General features: G+C 37.5%; 3 protein-coding genes across 5 annotated transcripts in view; 2 read left to right on the top strand and 1 right to left on the bottom strand.

Annotated features, from left to right (window-relative positions):
* Positions 1-4,731: 4,731 nt before the first annotated feature.
* On the top strand, positions 4,732-8,082 carry rsph9 (radial spoke head component 9). 2 transcript variants are annotated; one of them, XM_087778827.1, is made up of 5 exons: positions 4,732-5,029; positions 6,518-6,650; positions 6,709-6,838; positions 7,233-7,379; positions 7,816-8,082. In XM_087778827.1, the coding sequence occupies exons 1-5, from the start codon at positions 4,803-4,805 to the stop codon at positions 7,971-7,973; spliced, it is 795 nt and encodes a 264-aa protein (XP_087634953.1). In that variant the 5' UTR covers positions 4,732-4,802; the 3' UTR covers positions 7,974-8,082. The 2 variants fall into 2 exon arrangements, with proteins under 2 accessions (XP_087634953.1, XP_087634952.1); XM_087778826.1 differs by lacking the exon at positions 4,732-5,029 and adding an exon at positions 6,078-6,420.
* Positions 8,021-9,831, bottom strand: mrps18a (mitochondrial ribosomal protein S18A). Its single transcript, XM_087778829.1, has 6 exons — positions 9,683-9,831; positions 9,461-9,492; positions 9,247-9,351; positions 9,056-9,179; positions 8,345-8,417; positions 8,021-8,257 (listed from the first exon to the last, which is right to left on the bottom strand). The coding sequence occupies exons 1-6, from the start codon at positions 9,828-9,830 to the stop codon at positions 8,113-8,115; spliced, it is 627 nt and encodes a 208-aa protein (XP_087634955.1). The 5' UTR covers position 9,831; the 3' UTR covers positions 8,021-8,112.
* A 78-nt stretch (positions 9,832-9,909) lies between these two features.
* The window catches only part of vegfab (vascular endothelial growth factor Ab), an 88,569-nt gene continuing 76,321 nt past the window's right edge, over positions 9,910-22,157 (top strand). For both annotated transcript variants that reach the window (XM_087812160.1, XM_087812159.1), the window contains exons 1-2: positions 9,910-10,012; positions 21,245-21,335. The gene's annotated coding sequence lies outside the window, so the exon portion shown is untranslated. The remainder of the gene's footprint in view (positions 10,013-21,244; positions 21,336-22,157) is intronic.

Below are 22,157 nucleotides of genomic sequence, written 5' to 3'. Positions count from 1 at the left end.
AATGTCACCAAATGGTTTGTTAGCTTATGAATAGCAAAAACTGTCTACTTGTTTTAAGGTATTCATTTTGAAACAATTGACCAAGGAAGGCCAGGAATTCCTTAACTAGTTCACATTCCTAAATACAATTAGTTTTGTAAAAAGTGCCATCACAGCGCCACCTGATGGAGAAAACAAAATCTTGTTCTTCATATGTGATTTTTCGGTCAAATGAGTTGCTTGAGGAAACTTGTGTAGATGTGCCCAGGTTTGTGTGGCAAAGTTGTTGCAGTGCGTTGATCTAACCACAGCATGATTAAATGTTCACGTTTTTGTGTATTGCTCCGTCTTTGTGTGTGTGTTCAAGCCAAAGAAAAACACAGTGCTGAGTCAATGATCCACGGGACACCGACTCTCATAATATCAGCCAAAATAGTTCACGCAAACTCTCCCAGCAAGAGTCCGACGTAGACGCTCTTGGAGATGGATGTGAGAGTGGTCATGTGGGGCAGGCGCAGCCATAACTCTGAGGGTTCGCGGAGCTGGTTTGATATCAGACACCTGATCTAAAGTCCGCTCTGTGTGTGTGAAAACCATTCGTGTTCACTTTCTCTTCTCTTGGCGGGACGCAGAAGAAGAAAATGCGGAGGATGTTGGAGCCTGGGAAGCTTCCTCTCCCGATATGAAGGCGTTTATCACCGTCCAAGACTTACAGAGCAGACTCTGACCCGAGGCTGGAATCACCACAAACTCTCTAAGGCTTGGTTTCGTCCCACATGGATCAGAACCACCAAAACGCCTTTGAAAGTTAGATCCTTAAAATTGGTCCAGCTGCTATTAGTCCGACCAGTCATGGTGGGAAGAAGTGCAGACACAGTTACAAGATGAACCGAAACAATCCAGATGATGATTTACTTTCTCAGACCTAATCTGGAGACTTTTTCTCTTTCACACAGTTTATCTCTCTTTCACATGTCAGCTCTCTCCATCCTTGTCTTCTTGTAACAGTCGTGTCAATATCAAGAAGTCTTGAATGTTTAAACTTCTTACATCTTATTTTTGAAATAAATTTAATTTTTTGTGTTTTACCTATGCGATAACTCTCCTAAAAGCTTTATTAAAGTCCCTGTCCACTGTTTTTAAATGGTGTTTTTGGCTTCCCCTAGTGTCGGGATAGTGTAACTTTAATGTCACATGTAAATACTATATAATAATAATAATAATAATAATATAAATACTATATATATATATGTGAGAGTAGAGACACATAACTATCACATTAGTTAATTCATGTAAATTACATGTGTTTTTTCATCGCATCAGCAAATAAAAATGTTTAAAAAATATTTTCTGTTACCAATATCCCAAAAGCTTATTTAAAGGCTCTATCTATGGTTTTCAAATGGTATTTTAGGCTTCCCCTTGTGTCGGAATAGTGTAACTGCAATGTGGTAAAAAAAAAAAAAAAGGTCGGCATTGCCAACTTTTTGCCTTGTTTTTTTTTTTTTTCTTTTTTTACGAAATCAGATAAATGCTCTCTTTGTGGAAGTTTCACTTTTCATCTTCTCAATTAAAAAAAAAAAAAAATCATATACATTTTTATTGTTGCTTTTAAAGAAGCTTGACTTGTTATATTCATTGTTGATTAAGTTGGTATTGATTATTTTTAAAGAAAGACGAAATATAACTTCTTGAACTCCCACCAGTCCAGCTCAATGAATGTTTGTTTAAATCCCAACATCCTCACGAACCTCTCCTCCGGATGAAGATATTCTGTGGCAGTATCCGCCGTGTTTGTGTGTGAAAGCTGGTGAACCCGCTTCCTTGAGTGCGTTCTTGGTATTGTTGTAAACACAGACACTATTATTGAGTCACCTCAATCCCTCTCTTTCAGCATTCACTTCATTCTGCTCTCCCGGCCCACTGAACCCGTGTGTGTGTGTGTGTATGTGTGTGTGTGTACGTGTGCGTCCAAGAGAAATGAAGCCTATTTAGATTTCCTTCTGGGTTTTAAGGTCAGGTTTTTCTTCATGTCAGCACCAAGATCGATGGATGTGACCTCTGACTGCCCGGATTTGTGTATAAACACGGCGGTAGCCAATCACGGGGTCGCGTGGGCTCGTGCCAGCCAATGAGAGGCTCTGGCAGCAACGTGCTCAGTGGCACCGGCTCCTTTTGTCCGTCAGGATTAGCGCCGTGGCAACGCTGGAGGTTCCCAGAGCCGCGGGGATCACGCCAGAAGCCCTGCTGACGGTAACAGGTCCCGGACTAGAACTGGACCCAGGCATGTGTGTCGACCCCGAAAAACCCACAGAGGAGTCATCATCCTTGAGCAACAAGTGTGTGAGCGAGGGGGCGGGCCCGGCCAGAGAAGTCACCCCACTTTTCCCCTCTGTGTTCTGACTGGACCAGAACCAGGGACCGGGGCTGTTGAAATCAGCCCTGCTGATGAGGCATGTGACGCCAGACCGAGCCCGCTTTTGTGGGCTCTGCCAGGAAACAAAAGCTGTGGACTGGCGAGGAGTTAAGAAAAGAAATAAACCTTTCAGTCTTCCATCTTGCGACCAGATACGTCTGTTTAATCACACGTTCATCACCAGCTTTTGAGTCAGAACCCACACTTGGCCCCGATGAAGTCGGGACCAGGATTATGGATCAGTATATAACTAAATTATTTGCAGGTGGTTGTCGCTGTAGCTGTCGTGTTCTAAAGTGCTGACACATCATTTTAGCATCGATGCATAGCAGGGGGTGTAGAAAGTATGTTTATCAAGCAGGTTTAATGCAGCACCACAATATGATTTTTTGAAGTATAATAATGAGCTGCAAAATAAACTGCTGTTCTAACTGCGTCCAGTTGATGGCGCTAGAGCAAACAATGAATAACCCCCACATACTGAGCTAATGGTACAACTATTTACAATACAACTATAACATTATTCAGCCTTTGTATTACTTCATTTTATTTACATTAGTACTTCTAGGTTTGAAACACATCACAACCCATCCTGGTCACTTTCAAGAGCAGTGTGTTGTGTTCAGGGACCAGGATCTCATGAAGATAGCAGCAAAAAAAAAAAGGAATTCTTGATAGAGATGTTTTTTTTCCCCCCAAAACTGAAAGTTCAGTTCCAATTTAAAAGTGGTCTAGGGTTACCTGAAAATGGAGGGAAGGGATAAGGGAATTCAATATGATATAAAATATTTTTAAACATTTGCCCTTAACCTACAAAACCAAACTGGAAAAAGATGGTCATATAGAATTTAAATATATGAGGCAGAATATAGCACGTATGGCTTCACAGCCGTACAGAAAATGGAAACAATTGCCCTCAATCCGTCCTCGATCTGGAGATCTAAGAGTTTAAAGTCTTAAAAGCTTTAGTGTCAAAAATGTCTGACAGATGCAAAAAAAAAAAGTGATTGTCCAAGAAAGCATTTTTAAAATGTGTGTCGTTGGTTAATCCAGATGCTCTACAAATATCAGATATTAAAAGATTGATTAAAAGTTAGGGAATGCATGTTTCAAAGTGTTTACTGTCATTTGAAAAGGGGGTCCTGGTCAAAAGCTAATGTGGTTTGGGGGTCACTACACTAAATCATTAGCACATGATACTCATAGTCAAGTGTCTGAAAGTGACTTCTCGATGGTTTCAACTGGTTTCCCTTTTATTTAATTTGATTTATTTGTTTAAAAATCTTTGATATGGTTCTAAAGACACATTATTTGTGAAGAGACATAAATAAAACCTCAAACTGGCCCTAAAATATCTGCAGTTTTGTGTCAGATGCATCTTTTTCTGGCTAAATTCTATTAAGTTATTATATTAGATAATTATCAAATAATCGTCCATATAAATAGAATTTACTTTATTTTATATTATTAACTTTATTTCCTGACATACCGCTATATTAACATCGCTAAAGCATAAAAACATGTGATTCAAACACAGAAATTGCTTAATTTTGGTTCATTTATTCATGTTTCTTTTTTATCAGGTTAAATAATTACTTTAACTTAATTTTATCTTGGTCCTTTTTTAGTTTCATAGCTTGAAATACTTTTTTGTATGGACATGGCTTTATCTTTTATAAGTTTACTTTTATATTTAACTTCATTTGTATTAAAATATTAGTTTTTATTCAATAAAAATTAAAATAATTCACACATAGTTAATTTATTTGTATTGTGTTTGAATAATAAATAAATCTAAGATTTGTATCGCCATTTTCAAGGGTTGAGGGTCAAAAGAGAGTTTTGACAAAAGGTCTTTTTATTCCTTGACTGTGGGAAACATGTTTCTCTTGAACTGCGCAACAATGAAACGGTATTTTCCCATCATCGATGCCCAAACATGTGGTCGAGACTGTTGCCAAATATGAGAGATCACGCCCAAACAACTGGACATCACACAGATGTTTGTTGTGAAGGTCGTCCATTCCTTTTTTTTTCTTGAAACCACTTCAAACGTTCGTGTTGGTTATTCAATGTTTGATCAACACGTGATTTCACTTCCATCGTTTGGGAGTTTTAGGGATTTGTATCCACCTGCAGCACGCACGCACACACGCACCAAACATGCGGTCCAACATAAAAGTATTAACGTGTAAAACTTGTCCAAAAGTACCTTAAAAGTCGTAAAATAAATTCGAAATATTCATGTATTGTGATCGTTGCGTTGCTATGGCGACCGGAGTTGTTGACGTTAGCAACCAAGCTAAACTAACGCAGCCTCAGAGAGCTAGCTGCTGCATTAGCCTGTTAGCTAGTTTTTAAAAAAGCGCACAAACTCCACAATAAAGTTCGATAAAGTGTCCTCGACATGGACTGTGGTTCTTTGTTCTATTCCCTGGACATCGTCGCGGTCAGCGGCCACACGTTAAACATGGAGCAAAGAGCTGCTCTGCAAACCTCGACCACCATCCTCAAGAAACAGCATCGCTTCCGTAGACTTCTGTTTTGGGGCAGAATTCTGGGATTAAAGAAGGATTATTTCCTCGTCCAGGGGAGAGGAGAGGACGAGATGAAGGACGTCACCTTTCTCTACAGGTAGGACACCATTGACCTGTTTAAATGCTGCATACTTTTATTATAACTGCAAATGTTGTGTGAGGGAAAAAAACCCATTTATAAAGATTTAATTCAGAAGAAAATGCACACTCAATTTATTGACTGTCAAATAATAAATTAAAGAACACTAACCATTACTTACTTACTTACTTACTTACTACAGCTGTTGAGTAAACTGTATTTCTATTTTTCCAAACCGTCTGGTGATATCACAAATAAAACCTTTAAAATTGTCTTTCTTTTAAAAAATTGTATTGACAGATGTTTTCAGTAGTTTCCTCTTAATTATTATTCAAACTGGACTATTTTCATATATCGTTACAAAAGAAAACATTTAAACTTGTAAATTGTAATCCAGAATCAATTTAAAAGTTTGATTGGAAAAGAATTTGTGAAGCTTAAAACTTCTTATAAACTACCCTTAGAGATTAGAGAGAAAAAAAACAAGATGACATTATAGGGTTCAAAGGTTTTGAGTACTCAACATAAAAAATATGAAGCATTTTTTATGTAATTTAACAGGGGCCACATATTATGCAATGGCTGTTGTGATGGGCCATCAAAAAAAACGAAAGGTTAAAATTAAGTATTAAAATCAAGCAAAAGATTCTAGAATATATTATTTTTACTTAAACACAATGTTAATTTACTTTTTTCAAAATATTTTTAAAAATCTATCGAGGGGTTATTAAATGACAAAAGTCCTTAAACAAAACCCCTGTAGTCATATTGAGAGATAAGTAATGAATCATATAAATAGAAAATAAAATAACTAGTTTCTACTTGACCTTTTACCTCATGAAGGTCACATAAATACAATCAAAAATACAATTAGTTAGTTAACAGTCAAACCTGCACCACTGTAGATATCCAAAGCCATCCATAATTCTACCAGCGTCGTACTCACAACTGCTCTGGAAATGTGAAGAATGAACCGGAAGAACCTGTTAAATGATGTGATATTAAAGTCTAAATGTCATCATCGGGTTCATTATTGCGTCATCACGCGATATTACACAACTTTATTCTCACAATCGAGCGGCTTTCATCTTGTTTTATACAAAATATAAATCACCGTCGTCGAGGAAGTAGTCTGTGACCCACGGTGAGGATCTGAAGAGGTTTTTCATCAATAAAGCGACAATGGAAACGAACACGCTCTCTCACTTCCTGGAGATGGTGGCGGGCTGCGGCTGCACACTGAACATGGAGCGCCGAGCAGCCCTGCAGACCTCCATGATACTCCTGAGGAAGAAAGAGCAGTTCAGTCGGATTTTATTCTGGGGGAAAGTAATGGGAAGAGCTCTGGATTATTTTATTGTTCAAGGAAGAGGCGCGGATGAACTGAAGGACAAGAAATATCTCTACAGGTAGACAAGTGTTAGAGTGAGAAGCAGTGATCAAGTGACTTATTATAGTTATTATAGTTTGACTTTATATCGCATTAAAATGTCTGTTTCGTCTTAGCCTGGACTGCCTGGAATGGTTCACACTCCCTCAAGTCACAGACACCATGATTGAGCAGGTGTCCCTCAAAGCCAAAGGTCGATTCTACGGGGACCCCGCGCATGTCTACGGGGGGAATGACGAAAATGAAAAGGTGATTTTCAGTGAGATCAACACTCCAGAAAAGACGCTGATTTGGAATTTGCTTCTAGACTCCAGTGACCGAGGAGCACAGGCTGGCAGTGGCGGTGCACCAGATCGAGTCCGAGGTGTCCGTGATACCGCGTGGCGCCTTCATCAAGATGGCTCGCGGCATGGTGCAAGTCAACCGCAGCTTTGCTGGTAGGTATTGATGACGACACAAAGTTTTGAACTCAAGTCAGTTTAAAGTGGTACTAGATAAATATACTTTAATATAGATACACTTTTTGAAGATTTTTATTGACAAACCTTTTACCACCAATACAAAGCTCCCCTTCACTTTCATAATAAGACTATACTTTCTCATTTTTGTTTTACAATATCAGCTTTGTCAGTCATATGTCACAGGGTGAACAGGAGGGGGCTCAGCACACAGCCTTGCAGAAAGCCACTGCAGTATCAGCTCCTATTCCTATGACAGAAATATAATTCATGTTTTATATCTCCATTCAAAGTCCTTCCTACTTCATAATCATCATAGTGGCATTTTAATATGCTTTTGTCAGATACATTTATAAATGTATATCTTCTGCAGGTCTCTCTTACATGGAAGCTGGGAAGCTGGAGAACTATCTTCATTTCAGTGAACCAAAAGCGCTGAAAAAGAAATCTCTCCTGGAGATGGCAGATTTGAACCCGGCGTACGACTTCCTCGACCCACTCAGCGTCGACGTTCCAAACGGTACTTCTCAAACAATAATTTGCCTTTTAAACGGCACATTATTTTTAAAAGAACAAATGTTTTAAAGCGGTGTCCTTCTGGACCGTTTCCCATTTTTAGCATTTCACATTCGTGTTCAGAAATCTAGAGAATCCCACCCATAACAAAGTGAAATCATTGGACTGCCTATATAAATCTCCTGGTTTCATCGAAGTCTGCAGCCCAGATGGTGCTGATATCTCTGGGAGAGTTTGTAGAAAATAACATAAAAAAAACATTTCTGACTTATATCTGCCTTTTCATGTGTTTTTTGTTTTTAAATCAACAGAAAAAAAGTATCTACAGATGGTTTGACTTTCAGGAAGAAGAGAGGAATAATTTTGAAACCGTCCTTCTGAAGTCTGTGAATGTTTGTCTTATTTATATTTTGATACTTGTGCTTTGTGTGCACAAACAGGCTGGAGCCTTCAGTTCGAGTGTGCCAGCACAGTGTGCACGATCCGCAGCCTGCTGTGGCCGGGTCTGATCTTCTACCATGTCCCCCTGACCGTGCAGCACGGATACCTCTACATCGGTGACGGACTCCGAAACCTGGATCTTCCCTTCATGCTGTAACGAGTCAATTACACATAACACAATCCTCCTTCAACGGAACACACAAGTAAAACTGCACATATGCTGTACTTTAATAAACAATAATTCAATAAACACAGATGTTACAGTTCATTATTTATATTTGCTCTTCATTTCCTTGTTAATGTTTCATGTAAAGTGGTTTTAAACTGTAGCGAAAGTTGTTTCTCATTGCTGGGTGACCAACATCCATATATCTTCTAGCCCACTTCGGACCCCGTTCTTTTATGGGCTGGACTGAGTCAATTGACCAGCGCGTCAGGTACCTAGACACAGAAGATTGGGATGATTTTTAATCAATATTATGCTTCTGGATCTAACGGATCAAAGTGTAAGTGTTGTTAAAAACACACCTGTTTAGTTTTTGCTTGGGTTTTTTTGGCACATGGTTCTCTGGAAGTTTGGGTTTGTGGTCAGGAAGAAGACCTTGAGAATAAGAACAGTGGTCATTGATCATACTTGTGAACACATAAACATTGTGTAACAAAAACATTTTTAAAAGGCTAAACCAGGAATTTAAAAGGAATAGCCGGTTTTCACATTACTATTGAATTAATTCACAAACCGTATATACTTTATAAAACATACACATATTTAAAGCCCGGATTTAGACTTTATTCTCAAGTCTTACATAGTTTATATTTCATCTTAATACAATACCCTAATAAAAATGTTCTTTTATTTATGTATACAAGTGATAGATTTCAGCTAAAGTCTCACATTCATTACACCAATTCCCCAGTTCTCACTTCACCACGCAATACTTGCAACATCGCAAACCACTGGCACATAAAAAATGGGTTTGACCCGTGTCTTGTTCAGTTGTTTTTCCTAACTTTTTCTCATTTTCTGAAATATCTCCTTCACGATCCCAAGTATCAACTGTAGTGATCAAGTCTTCAACACGGGGTGATCATCTTGCTGAATATGTTAGTTTTAGCTTAAAAATACAAAACCAACTGTTTTACTGTCCCAATGATAAGTATTAAAGTGACAATTTAACTTTAGGTGGAAACCAGGGGTATGTTTTATCACATAAATATCCCAGCGTTAAGATAACCAACCTGCTCTTTGAGCCATCTGCACACAAATGGCAATTTTCCGATGCTCCTCTGGACACAAACCAGTGATCCTTTTTGGCAGCATCCCTCCATCGCTCCTGATGAACTGGCTGAGCAGCAGGACGTCCTGGGAGACGAGAAAACATTAGAAAACAATCACAAATCAAACTTGAAAAAGCTACAGCAGCCATTACCGTGTAGTTGTATTTGTGCTGAAGGTTCCATCGGTAGATGGGACACTTGGCATCAGGGTTTGGAGGCTCTGGTCCGGGTGGTGTGTCTAAGACGATCCCCTCAATCTGATAAAAGTGACAGTAATATCATCCACAGACCTTCTTCTGCATTTGTTACTTAATACATTTAGAATTGGTGATGACAAATACCATCAACCTTTGACTTGATACTTACGGTTGTAGTTTTGCCTTCCTTCTTCACCACAACTGTAAACATAAGGCATTAAAGGTTAATTATGAAAATCATTAACAAGCACATTCATTTTGTTTCATTTCAAAATGTTAAAATAAGTTCACATGATCGATGGTTTCCATATTAACAGTGGATGCGCAGTTGCAACCGCTAACCTGTCAAGTTAAGCGACACAAAAACTCATATTTAACATGAAAGCCTCACCTTGTCGTACCCCTCGAGTCTGAGAGGTGGAAGCTGTTAGTGGAGGCAGAATATTACGTTTCAAAATACCTCCATTAACGCCATTAAATGCACATTTTAAGCCCGAACATGAGGTCAAAACAGACCGCAGTGTAACCCAGGCCGCCATGTTTTCCTTGTTGACCTTCCTCACGTCCCGTGTTTGACTCTCGCGAGAATAGAACACAGCGACCCCTCTGTTGCACATGTGTCATTACAACGCCTTTTAAAAACAAAGATGTTGTCATTTTTCAGCGGATAAAAAAGTTTTTTTTAATCCTCAAATGCAGCTGAAAAGAGGTTCTGCTCCAGGTAGGAGTATTTCATTAACATTGTGCAGCTTCTTTTCTCCCATAAATGCATACTTAATACATATTTTTAAATCATTTCTGCAAGAAAGAAGAAAACAAGCAAACATCTGTGTTGCTGCGTGGAAAATGCGTGCAAGCAACTGTGAGTTTGGTTGAACACATTCTAAACCCTCCCAGCTGTTGCTAAAGTAACTTGCAAAAGAAAGGATTGTTTACTTTGAGTCAGCAACACTTAACTATAGTGTAATGTCATGACACACCTGTCCACAAAGAAGCTCGCACAGATAGCATAGTGTTAGCTCCACAGCATGAACACTATATTAGCTTGTTTTGGTCAGTTAGCCACTCACACAATGTATCTTTAATGCCCTTAAGATGACCTTGTTCTTTAAGTTTTGTTTAAAAAGAATTTGACATGTTCTTTGAAGAAGACTTTCTAGCTAGCACTGAGTCACAGTGGCTTTGAGAATTATAGTTATGAATATTGTTGAGGCTCCATGGTCTACCTGTAAGAACATCTTCACTACAAGAGATACAAGTTTTGAATGAAGGTCTGATGCTGGCACTTGTGTAGGACTTGCAGTGTACCCACACTTTACCAGACAATAACACTACACAAATATAGTTTCTGTCATTTAATATATACTTGAATCATTACAGCAATAAAAACTGCAACCGCTGAATGTTGATAAGCAAATGAATGATAATAAACTCATATCTTAAAACAAATATACGTTTCCCTCACAGAAATATAGTCAAGTTCATTCAAAGTGCAGTTAAGTTACATATAGTATGATTCATAAGATATGAACGAGAGTACTAGCAACTTTAAAAAGTAATTTCACTGTTTCTCTGATGTTGAAAGTTCAGGTTCTTTTCGCCAATATAACTCCCCCCGTATGTTTTTTGTAGGTCATGTGCCAATGAGCAATAAATGCTGGGTATATTTATACTGTTGTCATCTTTGATTAATCTCGGCATCACCATATTTTTCTCAACTAAGTCATTTAAAATTGAAAGTTCTTAGCTTGCCAAGCTGACCTTGAACTCGACCAGGAATTAAAAAAAATGGTTTATGATTTGGAGTTGGACCCAATGCTTTGCTGATTTAATACAAAAATCTTCTATATGTTCCACATTTTTGATATGAATGTACATTTCTTTCCATGCCAAAGATAATATAATCATATTCCTCATTCATGTATTCACCTCATATATTGGAAACTTCTTAAACGTATGCCTAATTTTAGTGTTTTACTTATTTATTAACAGAGATTTGATAGTTGAGCCAAGTTATGCAGGTAGAACTGAGGGTCCTTACATATTGTATATCTAAACCTATTCTTGCTCAGAGTCTGTCTGTTTTTGAAGATCAGTTTGTATACACTGTAATAGAAGAAGTCAGGTTACGTAGAGGTGAGCAGCAAAAGGAAGAAGGGTGGCCAAAGATCATGCTCGTGACTTCTTTGTATCCACAGTTTGTAGTCAGTACTGCATGTCCCTGTTCATTCACAATTGTTCACTTCATCTGATTGTATTTGAGTGTGTTCTTTTAGAGCAGACATATTTTGTACCCGGACCCAAGATGTAGATCTTCTTCCTGTTTATGTTCTTCATATTCAGAACTACGTTGATTGCTCTGAAGCCTTCTATTCATACTGAGAGGAGCATAGAAATATGACAAATGTACACTCAAGAGTAGACTCATGAAATCTAGATAAAGGTGATCCAGAAAGTACGTTCAGAAGCTGTCTTCACAAGGCCCTTGTATGGAATTGTTGCCTTTTCAAGATGTTAAGCAACACTCTCATCCTTAAAAGAAAAAAAACAATATGAAGTAACTGAACATGGTCTCCGGAGAATCACTTCGGGCCCCAAAATGACGGCACTTCTTCTGCAGGATCTCCATCAATTCCCTAATTTAATCCTTGTTTACCTTACCATGTTGTTTCAGGCCGTTTTCATTTTCAATTAGATAAAAAAAACAACATTAATGTGAGTTTGAGCAACAAAACACATGCAACAATGTCCCCACTGAATGACATTATATGCAAACTGTAATTCTAGAGTCTCTAGATGGACGAAAAGTGCACTTAGAGGGACCAGTTTTCTGCCAAGATTTTTACTTTGCTCAATGGATCTGCACCAAATTGTTTTGTTTTCTACTTATCTGCCTTATAATAGAGGCTCAAACATGTTTGCACGTCAGTTTTTGTGTAATCATTGTGACAGAGAAATAAATAATATTCTATGGAGTCACGAAATCTTGGAGTCAAGAGTTGAACAGTGATGACTGTTTTTTATTATTTGGACGGCTGTGCAACATTAAACTTTCGAACATGTTCGCCCTGCATTGACTCAAAGCTGTTAAACCTTTGCAGTTCAAACACTAATCTTTGTCAGAATGAAAAGATTTAGTTTTCATTAACTGTGTGGATCAGTGAAACAATATGTTCCTTTTTTGACTTCTTTGTTAATGTTTCTGCCTGTTACTGCTTAAAATACTAAATACTACTACTTGCTGAAAATAGAAAGTAAAATCTTTTAAATCTACATCCTAAACCATAAATGTCCAATGTTAAAATGTAATTAAATGACAAATGCTTTGTATTTTTCATTGGTTATTCCTGCTTCTTTTGAACAGGGATTACAACAATTGTTCAAGTTTATTCCAATCAACTCTATACATTGGGCATTATTTAGGAATTTGTTCTGAAATCATCCTAAAATTTCAAAGAAAAAACATGATAAATTGTATATATAAGGACATGGAATGATTAAAAAAAACAAAAAAACAAGGATGCAATACGCTGCATATCCTACTACACCGTATTGTAATCTTTTAACACTATTTTTCCTTAAATGGATAACCGGTAACATGAAAAATTTTGTTAATGTGAATATTTCTGTGGTTAGTTTTGTATGTAAAGATAACTGATGACTGAATAACCCGGGTGGTCTTCACTGTGATGCAAAGTATAAAACAATCAAACAAAGTGCTGTGATTCAGCCCAGGATGTTTGATGATACCATCTGCACAACATCTGATGAAGTCATCCATGAACAACATCATCAGTCTTTCTAAGGGACAAACCTTTTCTTGTTTTGGTTCCATGTGAATTCTACATAATGTTAGTGAATTAGATGGTCAACTGCTTTTCTGGATGTTGGACATTATTAGATATAAAACATTAACACCCAATTTTTAAACATTCTTTATCTGATATTATCTTCAAGCATGGGGCATCTGATAAATCCAACACAAGTCAATCATATTAATATCAAGTGTATCAATTCTGATCCACACACATGCACACGCAGGAACATTTGAATAAGTAAGTTATAGTTATTTGTGAAGCGCCTTTCTAGACCAGGGTCACAAAGGGCTTGAATAATCAAAACCAATACCCATTTAAAAATACCTACACATTTAAAAACTCTAAAAGGGCCAAGACAACATAAGACAAACACGGCAGTCCCAGAATATTAGAAAAAAGTCTGCACAAATAATGTCTTAAGGAGTCAGTAGATCCATCAAACACAGAGGGAGAGGAAGATCGTTCCAAAGCTTAGGAGCAACAGTCTGGAAGGATTTCTCTCCTCTGGTCCTGAACCGTGTTCAGGAACCATCAGTAGATTCTGATCCACAGACCTAAGAGTCCGAGCTGGGGTGTAAGGTTGGATCAGATCACTGATGTAAGGAGGAGCCTGACCATAAATAGATCTGAAAGTAAGAACCAGAATTTTTAATTTGGTCCTGAAAGACACTGGCAGCCAATGCAGAGTTTTATGGATCAGGGAAATGTAAGTTCTCCTGCCTAGTGCGGGCCAGAATTTTCGCTGTTTTTATTAAGTGCAGGTGAGGCAGCTCCTTCTTGTTTAGACACAAAAAAACCTGTTACAGTAGTCCAAACGAGAAGACCAAAACACATTATAAATTATATTATAATTTAATAATAATAATTATAAACTCAAAATCGTAAGTTTAGAGAGAGCGCATTTAACATCTCTCTTCATTCTAGTATTTGGTAATATATTCTTCTTCTGTCTTCTTTTTGTTTCCTCTCAAAAAGTACTCTAATGCAGAGCCCCAACTGATCCTTACACAGTCTTAAAAAGCATTACATTCATGGTCTTGAAAACAAAGTCTTAGTTGGCATTAAAATGTTTTAAATTAAATGTTCTAAAGTCTTGAAAAAGTGAAGACATGATAAGTAAGATTAGATGTTCAAATCTCAAAATATCAGGTCACATTTATTACTTTATTTTTAAAATATTTCCAGATTTATGTTAAATAACAATAGTGGACTCTCATAGCAGATGTTGTGGTTCTACTACAATGCGGTTCATGTAGCAACTTCAGGAAGATACGTTTGTTTTGGGCAACATGGGGAAGGTGAACACTTCTATGAAAGTTGGCTGTCTGACCAACTTTTTTTTTGCAGTACTAGGCAAAATGTACTGGTGACTGCGCAAGAAAACTTTGAAATGTTTGCGTTAATAATTGATTGGATTTTACATATTTGTTAATTAATTTACTTTTAAATAGTATTAAAAGTCTTAAAAAGTATTGAATTCAACTTGCCATAGGTAGTAGGATCCCAGGCATGGTTTTGCTAATGGCTATTTTCAAGAAATTAAATTCATGTTAATAATTGTTAACATGTACTTTTACACAATAGGTCTATGTCTGGACTGGACAATAGAGACACCATCACAGACGGAATGTTTGGCGGTGTGGTTCCTCCGGTTCAAAAACGTGCATCATCTCAAACTTTTTTTTTTGTTTGAATTGTGCTGAAAAGAGTCGGATGCAAATGTGGCTCTTGTGCACGGAGCTGAGAGCAGATAGATTACCATCACCCCGCCACCTCAAAGGCACCATTGTGTCACTGATCAGCTCCCTTTTTTTGTCAAGAACATTTAAGCAGTCACATTCCACGAGAGAAACCCCCCAAAAAAATGGCATTTAAAGTGTCTGGCCACCTCCTCACCGGCTTTGATATTCAAATGAAACATGGCCCTGTACAAACAGGCCCCTCAGCTGAGGAAGACGAGCGAGAGTAAATCAGATAGGATTTCCCTCAGATGAAAAGAGCTGCTCTGACATTTTCACAGCGAGGGCTGAGGGACACTGAGGCAATGTTGGTTTGATGTCATGGTGGGAAGTTATTGCTGTGTGGAAAAGGTTAGTGTTTTCACCTCACTTCCCCGGACAAACCGCCCGGGCGCAGCATGGTGCGACCAGAGACGGGACATCGGGCGAAGACTGACGAGTGCAGTCACATTGCACGAAAAAAAACAAAAAACTGTCCTTTTGTCGTCACGCTGGTGGGTGCTGAAGACTCTACCACCTCCCCTCTTCTGAGAGAGGGGCCTGCACACGGAGGTGTCAGGACGAGCCAAAGCGTGAGATCTCCATCGTGAAATTGGTTTTGGTACCTTTAATCAGAAATCACTGACTTACACAAGCTGACTGGTTTGGCAAAGCCCTCTGTAGCGTGCTCCCTTAGATCAAAACTTGAAAGATTTTCAGGAAAAATATCTCATTCCCATGCGGGTGGAATGTGTGGATTTGCTGCCATCCAGATTGATGGGCACAGTCTGGTATGTAATTAAGGCATAGCTGTCACTAAGAGGCTTTCCTGGCTGATTAACTTGTAAGGCCTGTTGCATCCAAGCAGGTCAACTGAACACAATTAGCCTGTTTCAAGGGACTGCGTTTGGGTTAAGGCCTGGACGGGCCGGGTGAGTCGAGAGAAGGCTTTTCTTTTTTTTTTTTCAAAGCCGACAGCTGGAAACAGAGGTGCACGTCTGATCAAGGTCCGCAGTCACCTCCATCAACTCGTCTCATTTGATGTCGTCCAAATTGACAGGAAGGTTTATTTATCCCAAGTATCAACAAGCCTCTGTGTCTCGCTCTTCTTCTGCTCACTTCCCCCCGGTGTTTATCCGGGCGAACCAGGGTGTACGTGCGAAATGGTGCACTGGCTTCTTTAATATATTCGCCTCTCTTTGAAGAGGCTCTTATCCCCGTTTTTCCCTCTCTTGGCTCCTGGAGAATACCTAGCCTGTCCTCCCTCACTCGCACACAAACACTCATGTGTCGTCTTGGCTGAAACTCATTTTACATTTATTTGTATCAAGGTAGCCCATTGTTCTTGTAGTGTTCCCTCAACCATTCTTGATGTTGGTCAATAAAGTTCAAGTAAGTAAGTAAGTAATTTTTATTTGTATAGCGCTTTTCTAGACCAGGGTCACAAAGCGCTTAAACAATCAAAACAATATTCAATAAAGTATATACTTTAAAGGGCAAGATAAAACTGATAACACAACAGGAGTTACAGAAGTACTTTTCTCAGAGCTGGATTGTTTCAAGGCAAGTAATTGACATTTGAGATATTGGTAAATATATTTTTCCAATGATAAATTATCCAAAAATTAATCAGTATCTCAGTTTAAAATATTTTTGTTTGCTGTTTCTATAATATTTAATACCAATCATTGGATGGGTTGATGAAGCCTCATGAAGCAGCTCTGCAGTGAAGACCCTGTATCATGATACATTGTCTTCATTTTCAAAGGCCACTAGATGGCACTCTATTGTTTATAAATGTTGGTTCTAATCTTCTACTTCACTGAAAACTGGCATCTTAGTTAGAATTAGGGTGCCATCTAGTGGCCTTTTCAAAATGAAGACACTGTGCCATGTATCGATATGACTGAGGACGAGAGGATACTGAGGACAAGCTCAACACTGTCACAATAATGTCTGACTTTGTTTCGGTCTCACTGACATTCAACATGTAGAAAAAAAAATAGTCATATCATTGTTTCACAGTACTTTTTTTGCCCCCAAATTATGCTGGCAGAACAACACAGTCTGGTACAATTATCATTATTATTAACATTATGTTTGTATTTATGTCAATTGTATTTATTGGACTATATAGGCACTATTATCATTTGAAAAAAGATATTTTAGGACTTTTATATGAGAAAAAAGGACAAGCCACCCGAAATCAAATTAAGTTTCTAATCTTTTAAATGAGTCACTATAGAAATGGTTTGATTTGTTCGTAGGCACTGACGACTACTTTTGTGTCACATTATCTCTAAATGTAGTTTTCTGTTTTTTTTTACAATGCAGTCAAATACTTTTGTTATTGTCGACACGTGTGCCACTGAACCGTGGAGTGGACTTGAACCGTGACACATACTTTCAGCAGTTGAAGAAAAAAGCCGCCGACCCTCGGGACCCCCGATATACGTCTGCAGGAACTCAATGACCAATAAATGACAGCTCAAACTTTGACTGAGATGAGAAGGTATTCCACATTTAAACTGATACTCTTTAAGAATTAGATTATGAGTAACTGTGTTGGCTAGTTTGGGATACATCGGGAGATACCCTACGTTTAATGGACAGTAAACTATTAACTAATTTGAGAAAAAGTACTAGTTTTTATTTATATTTTTTATCCTTTTTTTTTTTTTTAAATCACGGGACAGGTGAAGACCAGTAGGGGGCAGTGGTGGTTCTCAGGTGAGGCTTTGTTGACGTGAACTGTCATTACCAGCACCATCTTAAAACGTCAAATACAACGCATGACTTTCTGAGGACGTTTCTATTTCCCAAACCTTTCGAAAAAAGGCGTTTTATAACTTATGATTGGAAAAAAAAGGAGATATATTTCTTTCTACCTCTCATCCCTCACTTACGTTTTTTTTCTTCTTGTAATGGCCATTGTGTGGGTAACTAATTATGGATTATTATTATCTATCAGGAAGTGTGTAGTTTTACTATTATTATTTTGTTTCCTTGCTTGTCAAAGTTCACTTGCCTTTTTTCCACAATTTGTCTTGTCACAATTCTTTGTTTGGATGTATATATTTAATGCTTAATTTGTTATCTTCATATTAACACACATGGACACATGTTAAATTGAATATTGTTTATGTCATTATTTACTATATGGTTGATTTGATTTAGCAGACATGTTTTTTATTCTTCAGAAATACATGTACATCCATCTGAGCTCTCTTTAGTGTGTGCACTTCTATTTGTTATTAGCTCAGTCATGTGTCATACGTGTGCGTATGTATGTGTGTGCATGTGTACACTCTTCTATACCATGAGCAGGAAAAAAAAAGAAGTACAGTGAACCATCAGTCAAGTGTCTCTCCTTTCTTTCCCCATCAGAACTAATTGAGAGAAATTCACCGGCACAAAGAGACGACAAAAGAGTGAACTTTGAAAAGAAGGCAAACCTCAAGTCTCTCCATCTTCCATTCACTGCCACATATGAGGACCGGCCGGTCAAACACACAGAAACTCCTCAGTAAAATTCCACAAGGAACTGTAATGAATTAAGAGCCGCTTTTTGTCCACTTGCTGCTTTTTCACCGAGCGGAAGCACACAAAACTATTTATTTTTTAACAATAACTCAAATTACCAAGACTAAAACAACCCAAATATATCCACAAAAGGAGCAAGAAACAGGTTTTGTTTGTATTAAAACGATCTTGATTCCACTTTGGACACTATTGACTGATGTTTCTAGACTTGAGGTCTGAAGGAGGACTTAAGTTTCACTTGTATTACTCTAATACTGTGTGTACAACCCAATAATACTTGTTTGTATTGAATCTTATGAAACAAAGTGTGTTTGCGGACAATCTCCAATGAATGGCTAGAGAGTAAATGATTGTTTCATTTTAGTAGGTCATTCCAGAATGGGAGATACTGTAATAATAATACGTTTTATTTTTAAAGAAAATACAAATATCAGCATTGAAGAAAGAATCTTTGTCATGAGACTGAAGTGAACTTTGACAAAGACTAAAAATAGTTAAGGTTGATTTTGAGAATTCAGAGACTTAAAAAATGTGTTTTTAAGTGTTTTTCAAAGGTTTCAATTTTTATATTTTTTCCTGGACTTGCTCTGAAAACCACTTTACTTAAAAAACATACAAAACCAGTCAATTTAAATTTAAAATGGTGTAGGTGATTGTTTAGACGGCAATGATTGCAATAGGATTTCTAAAGGTTAATAAAAGTACCTCCAAAAGTATCTTGACAGATAGTTCCTACTCATAACAAGGTTTCTGTTTACAGTTTCGAAGTCATCTGTTGATAAGAGTAACTCATAGTTTCACCCATTTTTACCAGAATTGTTTTAATCAAAGCTACTGAGAACATTGATTGATTGCTCTTATTTCTGGTAAAATAATGTTTTTGGTCTCCCACGCATAACTCATTTTGACACACCCCTTTTCTGCTGTTGTGACGCGAGGATGCTGCCAAACCTCAGCACATGTTTCTGATATCAGACAAAACCTTGTCAACTCAATGCGTTTCTTATATTGCCGTCTGGCCTGGGAGTTATTTATTAGCATTAGCAGTCCAAATGGAATCCTGTTGACGCCACCCAAGTCCAACCTTGGCCAAAGGAAAAATCCGGCGTATCTACTGTAAATATTTAATCAGCCTCAAAGTGGATTCTAGAACAAGTAATAACTCTTGGAAATATTCAAGTTCACACATAAAGATAAGAAGAAAGGTGTTTAATCATTTGCGAAAAAAAGTGTTCATTTTGACAAGTGTGGGGTTTAAAAAACACATTTAAGCATTTAATGCTTCCAAACTGACAAAATGGAAGTGTATGTTGTACAGTATGTATGTAAGTACAGTATATCAAATGTGTTATCAGATTTGATTTAGCTTTATCATAGCTAAACGATTTAATGTAAATAAAGAACATTTAAAGGTTTACTAACTATAATGTTAAGTTAGCCGATCTAAATAATCATTTTAAAATCTAATATTAACTCTTGTCTTATGTCACAGTCAAGGTGACCCAAAGGCCCCAAAAACAAATGTGGTTGTGGTATCCCTGGTGTTGTCTTCGGTTCAAGGTGAACGACCTCCACCACTGCATATGTATTTATGGAAGCCAGGGGAGTTCAGCTTGACCCGGAAACAACAGAAGGGATACTTCAAACACATTTGTCTTCAGGGCTTCGGGTCACCTTGACCCATAGATAAAACAAGGGTTAAAATAAAACGTGCTGAATGAAATCCATGATTTCGGCAAATCAAATGGAAATTATAATTCTAGTCTATATAAAGTGCTGACACATCAACGCATCCATAAACACATGTATGCTTCGACAGACCAATGAATGTCAACTTCAGGGTACGACTGTACATTGGTATCACCATGACAACCAAAGCACAAGAAAACATTCTTTTTTACAAAAAGGTAAGTTCAAAGATTAATGATTAATGTTTAATTAAATTAAAATATTACAAAAGCTAACTATAACTTTCATTGATTAATCACAATTTATCATATGATTTGACCCCAATTTAATATTTGATACATTTAATATTTTTATAGGTGTTAAATCAAAGAAAAGTCTTTTGCGAAGGCTGTCTAAAAGTAAAATAGTTTTCTCAAGAAATGTCACTGTAACTGTGTGACACCTTTCATGTTCAACCCTGCGCTAATGGAACATCTCTGCTCTTCGTTTGAAGAATTCCTCCAAACTAAGACCCCCGTCCATCCAGTAACTTTGTTGTGGCGAACACAAACACGGCGAGCTCACGCGGGACCTCCATGGAAAAGAGGATGAAAGAGGAAAAGGAAGCACAGGGACACACAAACCTCTCAGCTGATTTTAAGGCCCTTTATTCCTGATGATGAATGCCTCTGTTGTCAGTCTTTGCTTATGCTCCATAAAGGGAAAACAATCACAAAAGCTTCAAAAGACTGTGGTCCCCCATGTCCAGCACATTTCATCACTCCTCTTTCATGCCGTTTACCTCACAGCTGCTCCAGATATGGACGCAGGGTTCCATCATCATCTTCATTCACAGCTTATCACTTAAAAAAAAAAAAAACTTAGTTTAACACCATCGTTTTTTTGGGTTCAAGCAGGCTTCAGTCATGATCGTATGTCAACGTCTGTTACTGTTAGCCTTCGGGAGCTGCACCCTTCAGGATTTTCAAGTTGTACGATAAAAGACGAGCTGGATTTGATTCAGGATTACTTGGCGAGATGTTACGGCATCAAATGTATACCATGTGTTTAGTCTGATGTCATGCTTTTGTTGTCACTATTTATTAAGTCGTCGTACTATTTGGACCGACCGTGGTATCATCTCTAGATCATTCATGACAACCGTTTTGATTTCTTATACATTTTTGTCTTTTCTTCGCCGTCTAGTGAGCGGAGGCTACAATTCCAGAATGGTCTCTGCAGTATCGCCAGAGGGAACCTGAACAGCAGACCCTTCAGAAAGGAAAGGTTGAGCAAGGTAATTGATTATTTTTCTGTGATTGAATTAGTTTTTTTGAAGGGCGTTATTTCAAACATGTCTATCTTCCTGCTAAAAGTATGTTGTTGATAATAGACACTCACTGTCAGTGTGATACAATGGCATCTGAATGTCTTCTTCACATCATCTCTGAATACAATGATTTATATTCACTACTTCCACAACTATAGTCCAATTTATCTGTGTTTATATAGCAGCTGTTAAGGTTGTTTATTTGCCATGGTTATATTTTGGCTACTCAATTGTTGAAATAATTTTTTTTAACATTTTATTAAGATTTTAAATTCATTATGGAATTGAATATTACTTGTGCAGCTGCAGCGTTTTACATAAAAACTATTTTAACCCTTGTGTTAATACGGGGTCACGGTGACACGAAAACAAATGTGTTTCTGGTACCCCTTGTGTTGTCTATTGGTCAAGGTGAACGACCTCCAACATTCTGGAAGCCGGGAAGGTCGTTTGCTTTCTAGCCACTGGGTCAAATTGACCCTGAGATAACACTGAGTTTAAACTGAGGAAAAAATCTAGGAATCCAATGTAAATTTAACTTATTTTTGATACATAGAAATAAAAAATAATCTTGAGATTAATTATGCAGCATTAGAGCCAAGATATTTTTTTCATTTAATTTGATACGATTTACAGGTTTAACATATTACAATTATAAAAATTATACAAATAAAGTCAAGAAGGATTTGGCTAATTACTCATTATTTAAAAAAAAAAAAAAACGTATTACTAATAATATAAACTAATTATTGTTATGACTATAGCTATCTTTGTTTCTCTAATCTCATT

This window comes from Callionymus lyra, chromosome 17 (genome assembly GCF_982586985.1).
Source record: "Callionymus lyra chromosome 17, fCalLyr1.hap1.1, whole genome shotgun sequence".
NCBI lineage: Eukaryota > Metazoa > Chordata > Actinopteri > Syngnathiformes > Callionymidae > Callionymus > Callionymus lyra.
This window is presented reverse-complemented; position numbering and strand designations above follow the sequence as displayed.

What these genes read in the sequence shown, in the direction of transcription:
- rsph9 (XM_087778827.1), top strand. Translation starts at nt 4,803, where the DNA reads ATGGACTGTGGTTCTTTGTTCTATTCCCTGGACATCGTCGCGGTCAGC. An exon ending in GACGTCACCTTTCTCTACAG is followed by an intron (nt 5,030 to 6,517) that starts GTAGGACACCAT and finishes GTTTCGTCTTAG; the next exon opens with CCTGGACTGCCTGGAATGGT. An exon ending in AGTCAACCGCAGCTTTGCTG is followed by an intron (nt 6,839 to 7,232) that starts GTAGGTATTGAT and finishes TATCTTCTGCAG; the next exon opens with GTCTCTCTTACATGGAAGCT.
- mrps18a (XM_087778829.1), bottom strand. Translation starts at nt 9,830, where the DNA reads ATGGCGGCCTGGGTTACACTGCGGTCTGTTTTGACCTCATGTTCGGGC. An exon ending in AGGAAGGCAAAACTACAACC is followed by an intron (nt 9,352 to 9,460) that starts GTAAGTATCAAG and finishes CACTTTTATCAG; the next exon opens with ATTGAGGGGATCGTCTTAGA. An exon ending in AGCACAAATACAACTACACG is followed by an intron (nt 9,180 to 9,246) that starts GTAATGGCTGCT and finishes CTCGTCTCCCAG; the next exon opens with GACGTCCTGCTGCTCAGCCA.